This window comes from Elephantulus edwardii, unplaced genomic scaffold (genome assembly GCF_000299155.1).
Source record: "Elephantulus edwardii isolate Elephantulus edwardi_28Jun2011 unplaced genomic scaffold, EleEdw1.0 scaffold00528, whole genome shotgun sequence".
NCBI classification, from domain to species: domain Eukaryota; kingdom Metazoa; phylum Chordata; class Mammalia; order Macroscelidea; family Macroscelididae; genus Elephantulus; species Elephantulus edwardii.
This window is the reverse complement of record NW_006400278.1, coordinates 283,480-300,956: the sequence shown is the minus strand read 5'-3', so window position 1 is coordinate 300,956 and position 17,477 is coordinate 283,480. Positions and strand designations below refer to the sequence as shown.

General features: G+C 43.4%; 1 protein-coding gene across 1 annotated transcript in view; it reads right to left on the bottom strand.

The window, feature by feature from the left end:
- LOC102863909 (zinc finger protein 850-like) overlaps window positions 1-17,477 on the bottom strand; it is a 63,291-nt gene that overhangs the window by 7,335 nt on the left and 38,479 nt on the right. The window contains exons 3-6 of the mRNA XM_006903174.1: window positions 8,142-8,247; window positions 7,568-7,979; window positions 6,025-7,480; window positions 5,595-5,769 (exon numbers count right to left, since the gene is read on the bottom strand). Coding sequence (XP_006903236.1) covers window positions 5,595-5,769; window positions 6,025-7,480; window positions 7,568-7,979; window positions 8,142-8,247 — 2,149 coding nt within the window. The remainder of the gene's footprint in view (window positions 1-5,594; window positions 5,770-6,024; window positions 7,481-7,567; window positions 7,980-8,141; window positions 8,248-17,477) is intronic.

Here is a 17,477-nt window from a genome sequence, read left to right as displayed (position 1 = left end):
CTTTGGTTCCTACGCCGGAGATTAGAATCCTGGCTGCTTTCTTTCCCTTCTGCTCTTTGTGCTCTAGTCACAAGCAAAAAAACAGGTGACCCTCAGGTGGCCTGTTTTTATTTTTTTTTTTTAAGAGGTGCCTGTACTGAAACGTACATTTCAATGAATACATTAAAGAGAGAACCAGCCTTCTATCTGCATGCAGATCTTTGAGGCAATTTCAATTGTGCAAATGCGTGTGACTGGGAGCCCTGAAGCGCTGTCATCTGGGCACCCAGGTCTCCAGGGAAGCAGAGCGTGCAGATTTACAGGGATTGCAAGTCACACGTGCAAGGTCAGACCCTGGGATCCTGGGAGCAGCACACTGATGTTCAGGGTAGCAGAGAGCAAAGATGTTCAGTGATTGCAAGTCACAGGTTCAACGTCAGCCCTTGGGAGCGTGGGAGCAGGGCACTGGAGCTCAGGACAGGAGCCTGCCTGTCACCTTCTCTGGGTCAAGTCAAATCACAGAGCAGAGATCACGGGATTTGCAGACAGAGCTCAGGGTGGAGGAGCCCTTCAAAGGAAAAGAGGCCCTTAACCCCATGGAATACATGGGCAGTAAGGGTTAGGGGTGGTGTGGAGGACAATCCCTCATCTGCTTAGTGCATAGGGTCTTATGCAGCTGACCACAGGCCATTGCCATCTCCAGGAATCCACCTGTCGTGCATGGGACAAAGATGGGTACTTTCAGGACATTTGTTTTAAACAGCTTGGAGACCTGATGGGTGATCAATGGGGATTTGGAACCAATTTGCAAGCAATGAATACAGGATGCATCAGACCTGGGACTTCTTAATATGGTGTTTGCTAGAAGAATAAGTGAGCTTCTTTGTAAGATACTCTGGTGGTACAAATGTGAATTGTTTTAACTGTGGAGTGCTAAGATGAAAGTTCCCTTCTGTCACACCCAAAACAATTCAGAGCTCTCCATCTCCTTCAAGATAAGAATTTGCTAGGTCAGTGTCACACTTTTCCCCCCTTTCTTTTTTTCTATTAATTTTAATGAAACTTTATAGACACTTAGGATTTCCAGTTATTCATTTCTGCCTTTTTCTCCCTGCTCACCCCTTCCCAATTTAACTCTGTTCCTTGAAAAGAAAAACTCTTAAAAAAACAAGGAACTCATGCAATATTATTCAAAATGGGTGAGCATGGAGGATATTATGCTGAATGAAATATCTCAGTCACAAAAGGACAAATACCACCTGGTGCCACTGCTGTAAAATGGGACTGGTATCAGGGTTGGGTAAGACTGAGAAAAACTGAATAAACTGGATAAATTGTGTATCCTACATTGAAACAGATGAGGGAGAGAATAATTGAAAAGCGGCAATATACGATAGGATATTATAGTTCTCACCAAAGTCTGCAATTAAAGTTGCATAGTGGAGTGTATGTGGGGCGGTGGAAGGGGTGCGGGTGGGATTTCTATACCAAAGAAAGAATTGTTCTTTTACTTCTCAAAGAGAGGAGAGAACTGGGACGGGGTTGGGGAAAGGGCTGGGCAGGGTGAAAAGTGCCACAATGACTGAATATAAATCCAAAATTGTTGTAAGTGTTCATTAAAATTACAAAAATACTCTGCCGGGGAAGGAGGGGCAATCTCCAATCTGATTTGACGGTACACGCATACAAAAATAATAAAATAAAATAAAAATATATTTGCAATTAAAAAAAAAGAAAAGAAAAACTCTTTCATTGTTATTCAGTTTCTCCCCCAAGTCCAGTCCAGTCTGCAGCCTTCACTCTGGACTTCTGTAATGACATGAATAGCCATTCCTATATATCCCTTTTAAAGAGTTTTCTCCCTCATCTATTTCAATACAGTATATATCATTCCTCCCCTCCTTTTCTGTCCTCCCTCAACCCTGATGTCAGTCCCATTTGACAAGAGTCGCCCTATGCAGTATCTGTCTTCTGTGACTGAACTATTTCATCTGTTTTTCATGAGGTCCTTGTTTTTCAACGGTGCATAGTATTCCATTGTGTGTATATACCAGAGCTTCTCTATCCATTTCTTTGTGGATGGAATATCACACTTTGCAATGGAAGCTCCTGGTGCTTTTGAAGGGCCACCATTGCCTCCTGTGGGATAACAGTGTAAAATCACCACGAGACATCACTGTTAAATTCAAAGTTGGTTGACGAAATGCACCTATGGGCTCTGTCAATCTGAAGATGACAGCTAAGAAAATCCTCTATAGAACTTGTATGGGATCCCATCTGAATGACCATTTTGAGTCCACTCACTAGCACTCAACACAACCCCCTGGTCTGTGTCTCTACGTGGTTTCTTCAGTTCTCTTTCAAAGATTCATCACCTCCAATTGGAAAACAGATGTTAATATCTGATGGGTTGTCGCAAGACAAATTCAGGAACTGAGTGAGGTGTGTCAGGTCCAGAGAGATGTCAAAAGAAGAGCAAAGGATTCAAGGAATATCAACATGTCACCAAAGGGAGTGAACAGCGTCAACTACAGTGAAGTGACCCCCACCCCGTCTCTCTCTCCCCCCCTCCCTCCATCTCTCTTCCTCTCCCTCCCTTCTCTCTGTCTCTCTCTTCTCTCACCATTAGGGAGCCCCTTTTATAAAGCTTCTTTAGCTTCCTTTCTTTCTCTGGTCCCTTCCTTGAGTCCCTGGCCTTATGTCCAGTGCGAAGACCTGACATGAGGCACAAGAGAGAAATCTCCTGACAGATCACAAGGACAGACGCACTCCTTGCAGACACAGACACAGCATCCTTTAACTCCCCACAGATGGGATGTTAAAGCTTGTGCTTTGTACATCACTCTCTTGCTGAGATAAGGATATCAGCGGAGAAAATCATAGTTTCATTAGAAATGTTTCTGTGGTTTACTTGCTAGTATTTCTCATAAAAGCTAGGAGAGGTTGCAGCTCTGGGCTGCAGTCTTGGAGCTGTTACCCCCTGTTTGTACCATGTTTCAGAGCTCATTCTTGGTGTCCCCGTCTTTTTCCTTGTCCTACTTAACAATTCTGGGTCACCTAGGATACGCTATTTCATGCAATTGCTTAATACTCCCTAGTGTATTTCAAGGTCTGAATCATCAGGAGACCATCTGAGATTCTGTGCGTGGTTTTTCTGTGATGATATGAACTTCTGAACTCTAAGGTGATGGTTGCTGACGTTCATGGTTTGTGCCAGTGGAGGATTCTTCAGGATTTTGCCAAGAGGCATAATAGAGGTGCATCGGAAGCTCTGTGGGAGATTGAATGTCGTTAATGACCTGCAAGGGGTGACCAGCCACCCCAAGTTTGGAAAGAGTAGGAAGGAAGTAAGAGATTACCAAATCAACCAAATGTGACAGAATATTCCACTTAAGAATGGGGTTGGCCTGGTGGTTAAAGATTCGGCTGGGACCTGGAAAATGAAAGGTTCAAATGCACAGGCATTTCTGTAAGAAATGTTATTTCTTATTCACTGTTGGTGGGAATGTAGGATGGTACAGCCATTGTGGAGGGCGGTGTGGCGCTTTCTCAAAAAATTGCAAATAGAGCTACCATTTGACCCAGCAATCCCATTCCTGGGAATATACCCCAGAGAGACCATGTGTGCCATCCAAGCAGATATATGCACACCCGTGTTTATTGCAGCTTTGTTTACAATAGCAAAGAGTTGGAAGCAGCCTAAGGGCCCATCAACAAATGAATGGATAGAGAAGCTGTGGTATATCCACACAATGGAATACTACGCAGCATTGAAAAACAAGGAACTCATGCACTATTATTCAGAGTGGGTGACCCTGGAGGACATCATGCTGAGTGAAATATCTCAGTCACAAAGGGACAAATACTGCATGGTGCCACTGTTGTAGAATGGGTCTGACATCAGGGTGGGGGTATGACAGAAAAAACTGGATAAATTATGTATATTGTATTGAAACAGATGAGGGAAAGAACAGATTAGAAGTGATATATGATTGAGTATTATGGTTAGCACAGGAATCCAGAATTAAGGTTGCACAGAGAAGTGTACTCAGGGTAGGGGGTGGGGGGAAGGGACGTGGGAATTGTATACTAATGAAGGAATTTTTTTTCCTCTCTTAGGAGGGGGAAGCGAGCTGGTGGGGAGGGGTGGGCAGGGAGAAAATTGCGGCAATGAATGACTGGAAATCCAAAACCTCTGTAAAAAAAAAATAATAAAAAATTATAAAAAAAAAGCATAGGAAAAATAGAACATTTAATTTTGCTCATGTGAAACCTTTATAAAGACAAAGAAGTAGTTGTGCAAAGTAAACAAAGAAAAAGAAAAAAAAAAAAAGAATGGGGCTGGCCTGGTGGTTAAAATGAAAGGTTCAAACCCACAGACATTTCTGTGATTCACATGATGGTTTGTTAGTGTCCGGTTGAGTGCTCGACAGACCTTGATATATCCCCGATATGCTACATTTACAATGGCTGTTTTTCCCGAATACACTCAAGCTTTTCTAAGGCACAATCTGTGAGAATCACTCTTCTGCCGAAGGTTCTGCGTGGTCAGAGAGAGCCAACGGGACTTTCAGTGTCTACTCTACTCCAAAGGTACACCTCACAGGTAATGGACAGCAAACTAGGAAACTGTGGCCAACAGAGACTTCGCAGATGCAGTGATTTTGTGAATACTAGGGGTTCAGGGCATGGCCAAGACACTCATGGATGTTGTACGTACTGTCCACACCTGGTCTGCTGTGACCAGAAACTACAGAAGGCAAAGCAGGACACTGGCACGCTCACCAAGGGTCACCCTGAAAGAGACTGAACAGAAAAATGGTCCACTTGATACTGAACATAAAAATGGTCCACTTGACTCTGGCAGACAGTAAGAGAAAAGCCATTCACGAAACAAAATCTCTTGTATAAATGAGTTCTTTATTACCTGCATGAAACACATCATCTACAAAAGAGAAAATTCATAAAAGCACATTCTTCCTAGTCATGTGTTCCGTAGCTGTCTTTAACACAGTCAATGACACAATCATTTTAGGAAAGGAAAATTTCCACTGGGAACTGAGAAAACGGGAACAACTGACTGCAAAGCCCCGCATCTAAAATACAATTATCAATTAATGTATCACATGATGCTAAATACATCCAGCTTTCACAAGCCCTGAGGGACTCGCATGTGCATGGCAAATATAAAATTCTCTCTCTTTTGTGAATTCTTGCATATGCAGTTAATGAACCCTTTAGAAAACAATGTCTTCACCCATCCCTCTCATATCCGTCAGGTCTCTCTCCTGTGTGAATGTTGGCTTGTTCTTTTAAAAGAACCAGGTGGAGAAAATGTTTTCTCACATTCCTTACATATATAAGCTTTCCCTTCTGTTTGAATTCTTGTATGTCGCTGGAAGTTTCTCGAAGGTGAAAATGCGTTCTCACATCCCTCACGTGTGTAATAAGGTCTCGGTCCCGTGTGATTTTTTCCGATGTCCACTGAGGTGGCTTGAGTGTTTAAAGGTTTTCCCACACTCCTTACACTCATAAGGTCTCTCCGCTGTGTGACTCCGTCTATGTGAGGCGAGGTGACCGGAGACGATAAAGGTTTTCCCACAGTCCTGACATGCGTAAGGCCTCTCTCCTGTGTGAATGCGTTTATGAATATTGAGGTGACCGGAGTGTGAAAACGCCTTCCCACATTCCTGACATTCATAAGGCCTCTCTCCTGTGTGACTTCGTCTGTGTGTATTGAGGTCACTTTTGTATAAGAATGCTTTTCCACATTCTTGACATTCATAGGGTCTCTCTCCTCTGTGAATTTGTCTATGTGTACACAGCTGAGTGAAGTCTGTAAAGATTTCCCCACATTTCTTACATTTGTAAGGTCTCTCTGCTTTGGGCGTTCCTGTGCGTTTAGTATGCACGTGACCTACTGGTGAAAATCTATCGCCGTCCTCCTTGCATTCATAAGCTCTCTCGCCTCTGGGAATTTTAGTATGTTTCCTGAGGCTACCGGACTGTGACAATGTTTTGCCGTAGTCCTTAAATTGAGAAGGCTTCTGTCTTGTGTGAATTCTTCTATGCACCGTGAGGTGACTCGATTGTGAAAATGTTTTCCCGCAGTCCTGACATTCGTAAGGTCTCTCTCCCGTGTGGATTCTTCTATGCACAGTGAGCTGACTGGACTGGGAAAATGTTTTCCCACAGTCCTGACATGCGTACGGTCTCTCTCCTGTGTGGACTCTGGCATGTACAGTGAGAGATGCCAACGTCGTAAACTTTTTCTCACATTCCTGGCATTCATAGGGTCTCTCCCCTGTGTGGCGTCGTCGATGTTTGGTGAGTCTGTCTGATCGTGAAAACGATTTTCCACAGTCCTGACACTTGTAAGGTCTCTCCCCTTCGTGAACGAGTCTATGAACCGTGAGCGCCCCGGAGCGTTTGAAGGTTTTCCCACATTCCTTACACGCATACGGTTTTTCGGGTCTGTGAACCCTTCTGTGGAGACTTCGGTCACAGGGGCGCAGGAATGTTTTCCCACAGTCCTTACACTGATAGGGCCTCTCTCCTGTGTGGATTCTTCGATGGATATAGAGGCCAGCGCTGTCCTTATAGGTTTTCCCACATTCCTGACACTGATAAGGCCTCTCTCCTGTGTGAGTTCTGATATGTCTTTGCAAATGACCTAACTGTGAATATGTTTTCCCACATTCCTTGCACTCATACGGCTTCTCTCCTGTATGAATTCTTCTATGATTAGTTAATGTCCCCGGACGTGAAAACGTTTTCCCACAGTCCTGACATTTGTAAGGTCTCTCTCCTGTGTGAATTCTCCGGTGGGCTGTCAGAATAGCTGGCCAATTAAAGGTTTTGCCACACTCCTGACACTCATAGGGTCTCTCTCCTGTATGGAGTCTTCTATGTGTCAGGAGGTGCCACGCGTGTGAAAATGTTTTCCCACAGTCCTTGCACGCGTAAGGTCTCTCTCCTGTGTGAACTCTTCTATGTGCAAGGAGCTGGCGTGCATAGGAAAATGCTTTCCCACAGTCTATGCATTCATAGGGTCTCTCTCGAGTGTGAACTCTTGTATGCTTCGTGAGGCTATCTGATCGCAGAAACGTTTTCCCACAGTGCTGACATTCATAAGGTCTCTCTCCTGTGTGGACTCTTCTATGTGCTAGGAGAGCAAAGGACTGACTATAGGTTTTCCCACAGTCCACACAGTGATAAGGCCTCTCTCCTGTGTGAATCCTTGTGTGGGCCACGAGTTGACCCGCCTGTGAAAATGTCTTCCCACATTCTTTGCATTCGTGAGGTCTCTCTCCCGTGTGAAGTCGTTTATGTTTACTCAGGGAACCTGAGTGTGTGAATGTTTTGCCACAGGCCTTGCACCGATAGGGTCTCTCTCCTGTGTGGACTTTTCTATGTGCGAGGAGGTGGTCTGCTCGTGAAAACGTTTTCCCACAGTCCTGACATCCATGAGGTTTCTCTCCTGTGTGAATTTTACCGTGCTCTCTTAGACAAGCAGGCACGGAAAATGTTTTCTCACACTTCTGACATTCATAAGATTGCCCTTGTGCCGGAGAGCGTCTGTGCCGACGATAGCTTATCAAATGTGAGAATGTTTTCCCACAGTCCTGACATGCGTAAGGTCTCTCTCGAGTGTGAATTCTTCCATGGGCAGTGAGAACAGATAACTGGGTAAAGGTTCTCCCACAGTCCTGACATTCATAGGGTCTCTCTCCAGTGTGGATTCTTCTATGGGCAATGAGAACAGAGGACTGTTTAAAGGTTTTGCCACAGTGCTGACATTCATAAGGCCTCTCTCCTGTGTGAATTCTTCTATGTGCCGTGAGAACAGAGGAGAGAGAAAAGGTTTTGCCACAGTCACTACATTCATAGGGTCTCTCGCCTGTATGCATCCTTCTATGAATATGTAAATTACCGAGCTGGGAAAACGTTTTCCCACAGTCCTGGCATGCGTGACGTCTCTCTCGGGTGTGAAGTCTACGTTCGGGGAGGTCGCCTGGCTGCACAAATGATTTCTCACCTGTGTTACACGCGTAAGGTCCCAAGTGACTTTGTGCGTCGACTGTCAGACAAGCAAGAATAGGGAACATTTCCTGACACTGCTTATGTTCATAAGGTGGTTTCTCTTGTGTATGTGCTGCTGTATGTCTGCTTAGGTCTGAGAAAGAAGTGAAGGCTTTTCCACACGTCTTACACAGATAAGGCCCCTCTGCACTGCCAGGGCTTTCATCTACCGTGACGTCGGATGGACTAAGATGCGGAAAGGAATAAGGAGAGGATTGCCCACTTTCTGGACACTGAGAAAGCGGACGTGGAAAATCAAATGCTGTATGGGTCACCAAAGGGAAAGGATTAATATAGGTCTCAGAGTTTTCTGTACACTCATGCTCGTCTAGTACATGGATCCAAAATAACGAGAAGGTGCAGAAATGTTGCCCACAGGTGTGACATGCATAGCTGCTCTCACCAATGCGAGTCCTCAGCAGGTTGACCTCCAGAAGATGGTTTTGCCAACAGGAGAGATTTGGAATCCTGATGAACGCTTCCCCAGGGTGCATGTCCTCCATCTTTCCAGAAAGGCGCTCGACCGCTGGAGTGCTGGTAAAATATACACAACACAGGCTTGTAAATAAGTATATTTTGACTCACCCATGATAAAACGCACAGAGTCTGACCTAGCATAATCCACCCAAAATAGTGTTCCTGGAACTGGTTTCCTAAGTCATGAGGCTTTCTGACGGCTGTCTCCGACTCACTGTTTTCTACAAGGTTCTGTTGTTAATCTGCATGGTACTCACCTCAAAACGTTCTCTTGGCTTTTACCCTGAAATTCTGAAATGTGTCGCAAAGGCCAAGGATGAAGACTCTCTAAGAATTTCAACTGTGCACATTCGGGGGATAATGCGTCTCCATCCCAAATGCTTTCAATGCCTGCAACAAAAAGGAAACAAAATGTGTTTATCGTGGCTTTGTTCTCAATAGCAAAGAACTGGAAACAACCCAAGTGCTTATCACCAAACGAATGGGTAGAGAAGCTGTGGTCTATTCACATAATGGAATACTACGCTGCACTGAAAAACTAAGGAACTCATGAAATATGATTCAAAATGGGTGACCCTGGAGGACATGATGCTGAGTGAAGTATCTCAGTCACAAAAGGACAAATACTGCATGGTGCCACAGTTGTAAAATGGGACTGACCTCGGGGTTGGGGGAGAGACTGAGAAGAACTGGATAAATTATGTATTCTGCACTGAAACAGATGAGGGCGAAAACTGTTTAAACGGGATATGTGATTAGGTATTACTGTCATGACAGGAGTCCAGAACGAAGACTCCATAGTGGAGTGGACTTGGGGAAGGGATCTGATAACAATGAAAGATTTTTTCTTTTTATTTTCAAAGAGAAGACTGAACTGGGGGCGGGGGGTGGGCAGGGAGAAAAGCGCAACAATGAATGACTAGAAATCCAAATTTTCTGTAAATTTTCATTTAAAAAAATGAATAATACATAATGAAACTAAGTCTGACAACAGGAAACTGAAAAGGGTCGTCTTTTAGGGAGCTCTGGTGGCCTAGTGGCAAGAAGCTGCACTGCAATCCCAGAGGTGCACAGTTCAAATCCACCAGATGCTCTGCCGGGGAAGGAGGGATTATCTCCCCCTGGACCAGTCAGATCCGACTGGAGGGGTGCAGACAAACAAAACAGTAAAATAAAATAAAAAAAGTAGTCTTTTACCAGCTGGGACTTGAGGTTACGGCACTGCTGAGAACAAAACACAAAACAGAAAAAGGGAAAAGCAAGGCACAGCGGACCAAGGCAAAACCCAGGGCCTTGAGCATTTATTTTTCTCAGCATATATGAAAAATATAAGCATTTTATCCAAAACCTCTGTAAAAAAAATATAGAAAATGAAAAGATTAAAAAAAAATAAGCATTTCACTAATATCAGAATACCCAGACTTCTTGATACACAGCAAACAATTATCTCAAAGACTTGAAAGTAATGTATCTAACAATTATCCCTGGGACCTGAAAGAAAATGTGTCCTTGGATGTCCAAGAACCAAGCTTTATGGATTTGCCCAGAAAACTGTAACAAGCTGCTCTGATGTGTCTTGTGAGGTCTTATGAACGCACCCCCCCTGTTTTCGTGGGACACGTCTACGTGCTTGTCCTGCAAGCTGCTTTCAGCTAAATTCCAGCTCTGAATTCTCTAAGCAGGACTCTAAAACACACTGACAATTAACCAAGGCACAGGGGTTCTAGAAACTCACAAGACAAGAAAGAAGGAATAGGGGACACACTGCAGCGAACAAAGATGAACGTTTTCCAGTTTCAACACTTTCACAGAAAATAACAAACTCGGAGGCACTTCTGGGACAAATGAAAGGAACTGTGATATAAAGGGCTTTCCTCTGGGTGGATAAATGACCCACACAAAACACACACACTATCATGTACTATACACACATTATTATACCATGTCATATACTATACACACATTAATATACCATGCATGCAAACAATCACAGAGCACAAAGGTGACATGGAAAATAGAAAGGTGTATCCATGACAGAAATGCAGAAAAGAATTTGGAATGATCTCTCACATTGTCTCAAGGAAAAACAGATTTTTTCTTCTTCTTCTTGCGTCACTTAAATGCTGTCTTTCTATATAGGCAAAATGTATAGCAAATGCACTCTTTTATGTGGGTTCCTGACCCAGAGGCCCTAAAGGAGTTCTGTTCCCAACTGCTGCAAACATTTTGCCCTGACTTCTGACCCATGAAGCTGATAGGTAGGTACATTTAGACTTCTACACCTGAGTCGCTTTAATGATATGAAGAAAAAACGTCCTATGAGACACAGATTCTCACAAGAGAGAGTCATTCTCCATACGTGAGTGTCAAAACTCAAGAGAACATACCTGCGTGACAGAACCTGCCATTGCAATTCTTCAGTACAAAATCAAAAGCAATCTTTGTGAGTGTATTTTGTATGCATTAAAAAGACTTAGAACTACAGAAAACTGTATGTTTACCAATGAAGTCGACATTTTTTAAGGTTTCCATCATCACATCCTCAAAGAGTTTCTTCTGAGCAGCATTCAGCAATGCCCACTCTTCCTGGCTGAAGAGGATGACCACATCTTGCAGCAACAACGGCGCCTGAAACACACAATGTTTTCTGCGTCAGGACGCAACCACGTTTGCCAACGAATGCATACGGGAATAAAGACGGGGCCTGACACGCCTATAAAGCCAAGATGCCACACTGCTATGACAAAATTCTATTTTCTACAAGATCTACGCAATGAATCAGACTTTAGTCTTCTTTCTTCAGGTAGAACTTGCACTTTCTCATTGATTAAACAGTGTTCGTCTCAGTCTTCTCATAGTGAAACAATCTGGGCCATGTGTAAAGAAAAGAAAGGCTAATTAAATTTAACAAAAGTACAGGTGTGACATGTCACATAGAAAGTGGGTCTTCTACACTGGAAAATGCCTCAGTCTTACACCACTGGACAGGAATGATTGATCAGTGATCGATTCTCCTAAACACAGCCACACACATGGAGGTGATGTGACGACTGAACCACTCCTTCTGAAGAAAACAGAACCAGGACATTCCCTAAAGGCTAGTGCACAAAGTGCTGAATCTAACTAATGAACGTGAGAAAATGTGTCATGGAGTCTGCACAGACTCCTAGGTGATCCTACGACAGCATTACTTGCCACACAAAACCCAGGAAGCAAAGATGGCCATCTTGGTCCAGTGGGATGCCCTGTGTATTCAAAACACTTCCCGGGGCTCTTTTAAAACCGGGAGGGCTGTGCTGTCAGGTGCTTTTCCAATAAAGACTAAAGAGTGACCGATCAGTCCTGAACCTCATTTAATGATCTGGGAGACAGTGAAATCAGCATCCAAGATGGCCCTGCAACTTTCCACAGAATCAGAGGTTTTACACGTGTGCATTTGGTGCCCAGATCCAGGGCCCTGATCCAGTACTTGTATCTAGGCTCCTGACAGCATAGACTGATGACCTCTTGTGAGTACAAAAATGAGGGACCTCTAGCGCCCAGTGGTAAGAAGTGAGCCTCCAACACAAAGGTCGTGCTAAGAAGTGAGGCTGCGAGGTGGATATTCTGAACTGATCTGCTGAGGCCCAGGAGGAAAGCTGCGCAATCCCCGTGCCGGTGACTCTGTCTCTCCCTAGTCACTTGTTGTGCAGAGGTCACTCGTGGCTGCTGTGAAGCTCAACACTGTGACACTGACGTGTCAGACGTGAAAATGGTGACCCACGGTGGACTGTGTTTGGTGGAGCTCCCCAATTAAAACAAGTTTGGAAGCAGGAGGGACATCGACCTCTGTAAATAGCCTGCCTCTGGAAACCCTAGGAACCTGGAGAAAAAGACGAGAGAGTTATCCAGGTGTCCAGGTCTTTCGTTCATAGGGTCTGTAGGAGTCCCCTAGGACTTGACGACACTTAACAGGAACCATGATGGGAGGTGAGTTATGAGTCGTTTCTGATTCTAAAACTGATTCTGAAGAAACAGAGGAGAACAGACTACAGATGAGAATACAGGTGAGCTGCCTGGTAAAGAGGGATAGGCTGATAATCAAAGTGCCCTTTCCTAAGTATGAAAGTCTTGGGAATAATGTGGCTAAGAGCCATGCACAACACGCTAGAGGCCGCCTGGGCTTTCCTGACCCAGCACTGAATGAACCAGAAGGCTTATGTAGCTTCTGAAAGACTCACATCGCACATCCAGGAATACTGGTATCTCCCAGCCAATAAAAACACAGAGAGGAAAACAGTGACATTTGCCCCAGAGCAACAGAAGGTCATATCAGCATTAGAACTGATCCTAACTAGATTGGTTTCTCCCCTTTACCCTGTCTCCGACAACCTCAATTCAATTCATGGAGCATTTCAGTGACCCTGGTGGACAGTTGAACAGGCCAGGGCTTGTTTTTGGATGATCTGTGTAACTCCTTAGTATCCTATCACAGAAAGACACTGCTACTCATTGTCAGAGGAGAAATAAGACCATTAAATTACCATGGCACCTGAAATGCCCATCATGGTGCGAGTGATGCTGGAAGAACACTTAAGAAGGTGGTGTCAAAATTAATTCAGGGACAATACTGGAAATGATACAAAAAGAACAAGCTATTGAGGGAGCCAGGGGGAAAAGGACTCTCCCTAAAAAGATATCAAATGTTCTAGAAGGTGAATTTATGTGAAAACTATACCCCAAGATCTTACATTTCTCATATTGAGCTTTTCCAGCAACAGTGAACTTTAATTTTCTATTGTAATGTGATAACACTCATAACTCACTGTCATCCAGCAAGAAATAGTCAACAGTGCTGTAGGTTTTTCTGAGGCTGTGAGGCGCACTAGCAAACAATGTCCATCAGTTTCTCTCATTGAACACCTGGGGGATGGGAATGACCAGAAAAGAGCCTGCTTTGCTTTAGGAGGACCACTGCTTACAAGCGATTCCTGCAGACCTTCAATTGCACAGCGGAAAGAATGGACAAGAATTATACAGATGAAAACAAAAGAATGGACCAGAATTACACAGAGGAAACATCAACTCTAGGCATATGGAGGAAGAAAAAGGTGAGGAATTCATATGAGTTGATTCTTTCTTCACACCTAAAGGTCTAAAAACATAATATACAAAACACTTCACTGGGATAAACAAAAAAGAAAGCCTCAAAACAAAAACAGCAGGTGAAAAACCACAGATTTTTTCCTGTGGATCCGATTTTCTGCTGGACCACCCCTGGGTTCAGAGCAGGAGTTTCTGTCATTCAACCCAGAGAAGCCAGGCACAGTTTGGAGAGAATAAAAAGTGCGACCTGCGCTTCAACGATTTAGAACCTCCTAGAAGAGCCGTGGGTGAGCGTTAACATTACTGGTAAGTATATTCATTTTCTCCTGGACACAGAGCCTACTAATTGGTCCTAAAAGCCTTCTGAGGTCCCAACTCTTCTCACTATTTCTTAGTTGTTGGAATGGACGGAAAACCTCATAAGCAGTTCCTTACTTCACCTCTACCTTGCATGTGAACTTCCGAGTTGTAAAACAGCCCAGTGGTAGATGGAATTTGCTCCAGGACTTAAAAAGCATAAATGACATAGCTGAGCCTCTACATCTTGTGGTTCCTAACCTGTACACTATAATAGACAAAGTGCTAATCTATAGGCCTTTTATTGTAAGAACCACCTTCCCTCTGTAACTTGATTTGTACCACTACTAGAGCCTCTACTCGGAATATTATTGCTTGTTAATTTTTGACTCATGTACTTTTAACTTGTTAAATTTGTGTCTTCTAGGCTGCAACACCCCCATGATACATCTTCAAGGATATGAACATGTACGGCTAAGCACAATTAATAACAGTGCACCTAAATTCCAAAATCAATCTCCATAATAGTCTATGTGTGTCCTACTGCCAAAGGGGCCTTTTACAGTAGTGAGAGAAGATCTTCACCCTGAAACCCACAGCATCCATTTTCAGCAGGAAGTAGCTAAGAGAATACGCCATCCCCTTTTCCTTATGAATCAGGGTGAAGTCTCTCTCAGGGAGGAGTGACAGGGACACACTGACAAAGGAGATTTATCAGAACCGGCTTTGACAAGCACTGTGGCAATTGGACAATTAAAACATTCGGGGTGGGGGGAGAAGAACGAACTGGGGAGGAGGGTGGAGAAAACAGTGCAACAATGAATGAATGAGAAGCCAAAATCTCTGTAAATGTTCAGTAAAACTAATAAAATTTAATAATTAAAAAAAAGAAAGAAAGAAAAAGAAAGTGTGACCTGGTCTGTGGGCACAGAAGGACAGTGACCCGAGGCATTCCCCTCCTGAAGAAGTGTGGATGGAAAAAGAGCTGGGAGGAAGCAGGCAATGACAGGGCCTTGGAGGGTGCTCCCGGGAGCCCTCTCTTTCACCCGTTCTCTCACCAGAAAACTGCAGGCCTACAGAACACAATGGACCCCCCAAGAGACTCCAATACCATCCACTGGAGGCTGAAAGGCCTTTTCTGTGGGACTCACCATTTCCTTGTTCTGCTGTCTGCAATTCTAAAGAATGTCTTTGCAAATCCAAAGCCACCACTTCAGGAGGAGTGTTCCCACTGGGAGAAGAACACGAGGTAATTTGGAGGCAGATGAACACTGTTTGGTCCACACTCCGTTCACAGGGGCTGAGGGTGCCTCCAGGTCCTCTGTTGCCTGGAAGAGCTGTCCTGGAATCACACTTGAGACCTGAAAGAGACCATGGAGAGGAAAGAATGTTCAGCCCACAAGGAGGAAGGAGACTTTTGGTTTCATCCACGTGACTTAACCTGTAGGGACCATGGGTGCTAGTCCCACAGTCTGGGGAAGGTGCGCTACTTATCCGCAACGCTGAAGGCAAAAGACACTGAACGGCCTCTGGTGTGATTGACAGTTTTGGAAACTCAGTAACTGAACTCCAGTTCTACAACACTGACTTTGTAGGCTTTTGCGATTCCAGAAACAGAGAAATGAGCACTCAGCGGGCACTGGCAATTCACGCTTGAACCTGCAAGAGCTCATGTGCTTCATACACACTCAGGGGCATATACCCCCTACCAAGAGATTAACAGAGGGAGAAATTCACTCTACCCAGAGCAGAGAGGAACACAGGCCTGAGGAAGGAGGGACACTCCAACATGATTTACTCTCCTTTTCTTTGGAGTGAGAATGATGGTAATGAGGTAAAATGTTGTATGAGAGGAGGCCACATGAAATAAAATCACCTTCAAACAGCAAATATGGTGAAAAACAAGAAGGAAATAAATTGAGCAAGTTGAGATATCACTAGGAAAAGGGCTATTTCAAAGAGTTTACTGAATGCATTTTTTTACTAAAGTTGATATACAACCCCCCACTGCTGAATTTGACCGGCTTAAAAAATCATAAGAAGAGGGTGGAGAGGGCGGTGCAACAATGAATGAATGAAAGCCCAAAATCTCTGTAAATGTTCATTAAAACTAATAACATTTAATAATAATAAAAAATATTACTAGTTCCTTGTTTTTCAGTGCTGCATAGTATTCCATTATGTGAATATATCATAGTTCTTTTATACACTCATTTGTTGATGGGTACTTGGGTTGCTTCCATTTCCTTGTTATTGTGGATGATGCAGCAATAAGTATCAGTGATAGTGAGTATATAAAAAAAATAAAATAAAAAAAATTTCATAATAAGCCTAGTGGCAAGAAGCTGCACTGCAATCCCAGAGGCACACAGTTCAAATCCACCAGATGCTCTACCGGAGAAGGAGGGACCATCACCTCCTGTACCAGTCAGATATGATTTGATGGTACACACAAAAAAATAATTAAAAAAATAAAATTTTAAAAAAATAATAAAAGAAAAAAATTCATTTTTGTAATGCACTTTTTAATGAATGAATGTTAAGGTGATTATATCACCTCAGCATTCAGAAAAGAAAAACAGGCCTATTTCAATTAGAACAAAAAGGTTTCAGGTCACTTTTCAGGAAATAAAAATGAGCCATTTCTTTCTTCTTGATTTTATTAACCTATACCATGGATGACCGTGGAATTTCCTAAAGATTTCATTTTGCCATGCATTTTGCACTGTTTTCCAACACTCTGCATCAATACTCTATCACTGCCAAAATGCATGATCTGAGCTAAAAAAATGTGTGATGTGTAGGTAAGTGAGTATGTTAGGAAAGTATGTGTTTTCCTTTATCAAGATGGAATGGAGTTCAGATCACCCAGGAGATTTGTAATATCAATATGCACCTCAAGTTCTATATGATCATTTGCAACAGTTGGGACTCTTGGAAACAAAACAAAACCAACCAAAAACAACAACAACAAAACCCAATGCAACAAAAACCAGTCTACATGAGAGTGAAATAGCTCATAAAAGAACTCTTCCGATGCACACCCATGTTTACTGCAGCTTTGTTCACAATAGCAAAGAGTTGGAATCAACCCAAATGCCCATCAAAAAATGAATGGATGGAGAAGCTGTGGTCTATTCACACAATGGAATACTACGCTCCACTGAAAAACAAGGAACTCATGAAATAATATCCAAAAGGGGTGACCCTGGAGGACATGATGCTGAGTGAAATATCTCAGTCAAAAAAGGACAAATACTGCACAGTGCCACTGTTGTCAAACAGGATTGACCTTGGGGTTTGGAAGAGACTGAGAACGATGTAAAAATAATGTATAGTGCATTGAAACAGATGAGAAAAATGTGGTGAGATGAATACAATGGCGCCCTGTTTTAGTCTCTCTTATCTCATTTTTGGTTCTCTATCTCATTATTAATAATTACTTTACCCTTCGTCTATATCATTGATTTCACATCAAGCAAGATTCTACTGAAGATCATCCAAAAACGACTGGAACAGCACATCGGCAGAGAACTGCCAGAAGTCCAGGCTGGGTT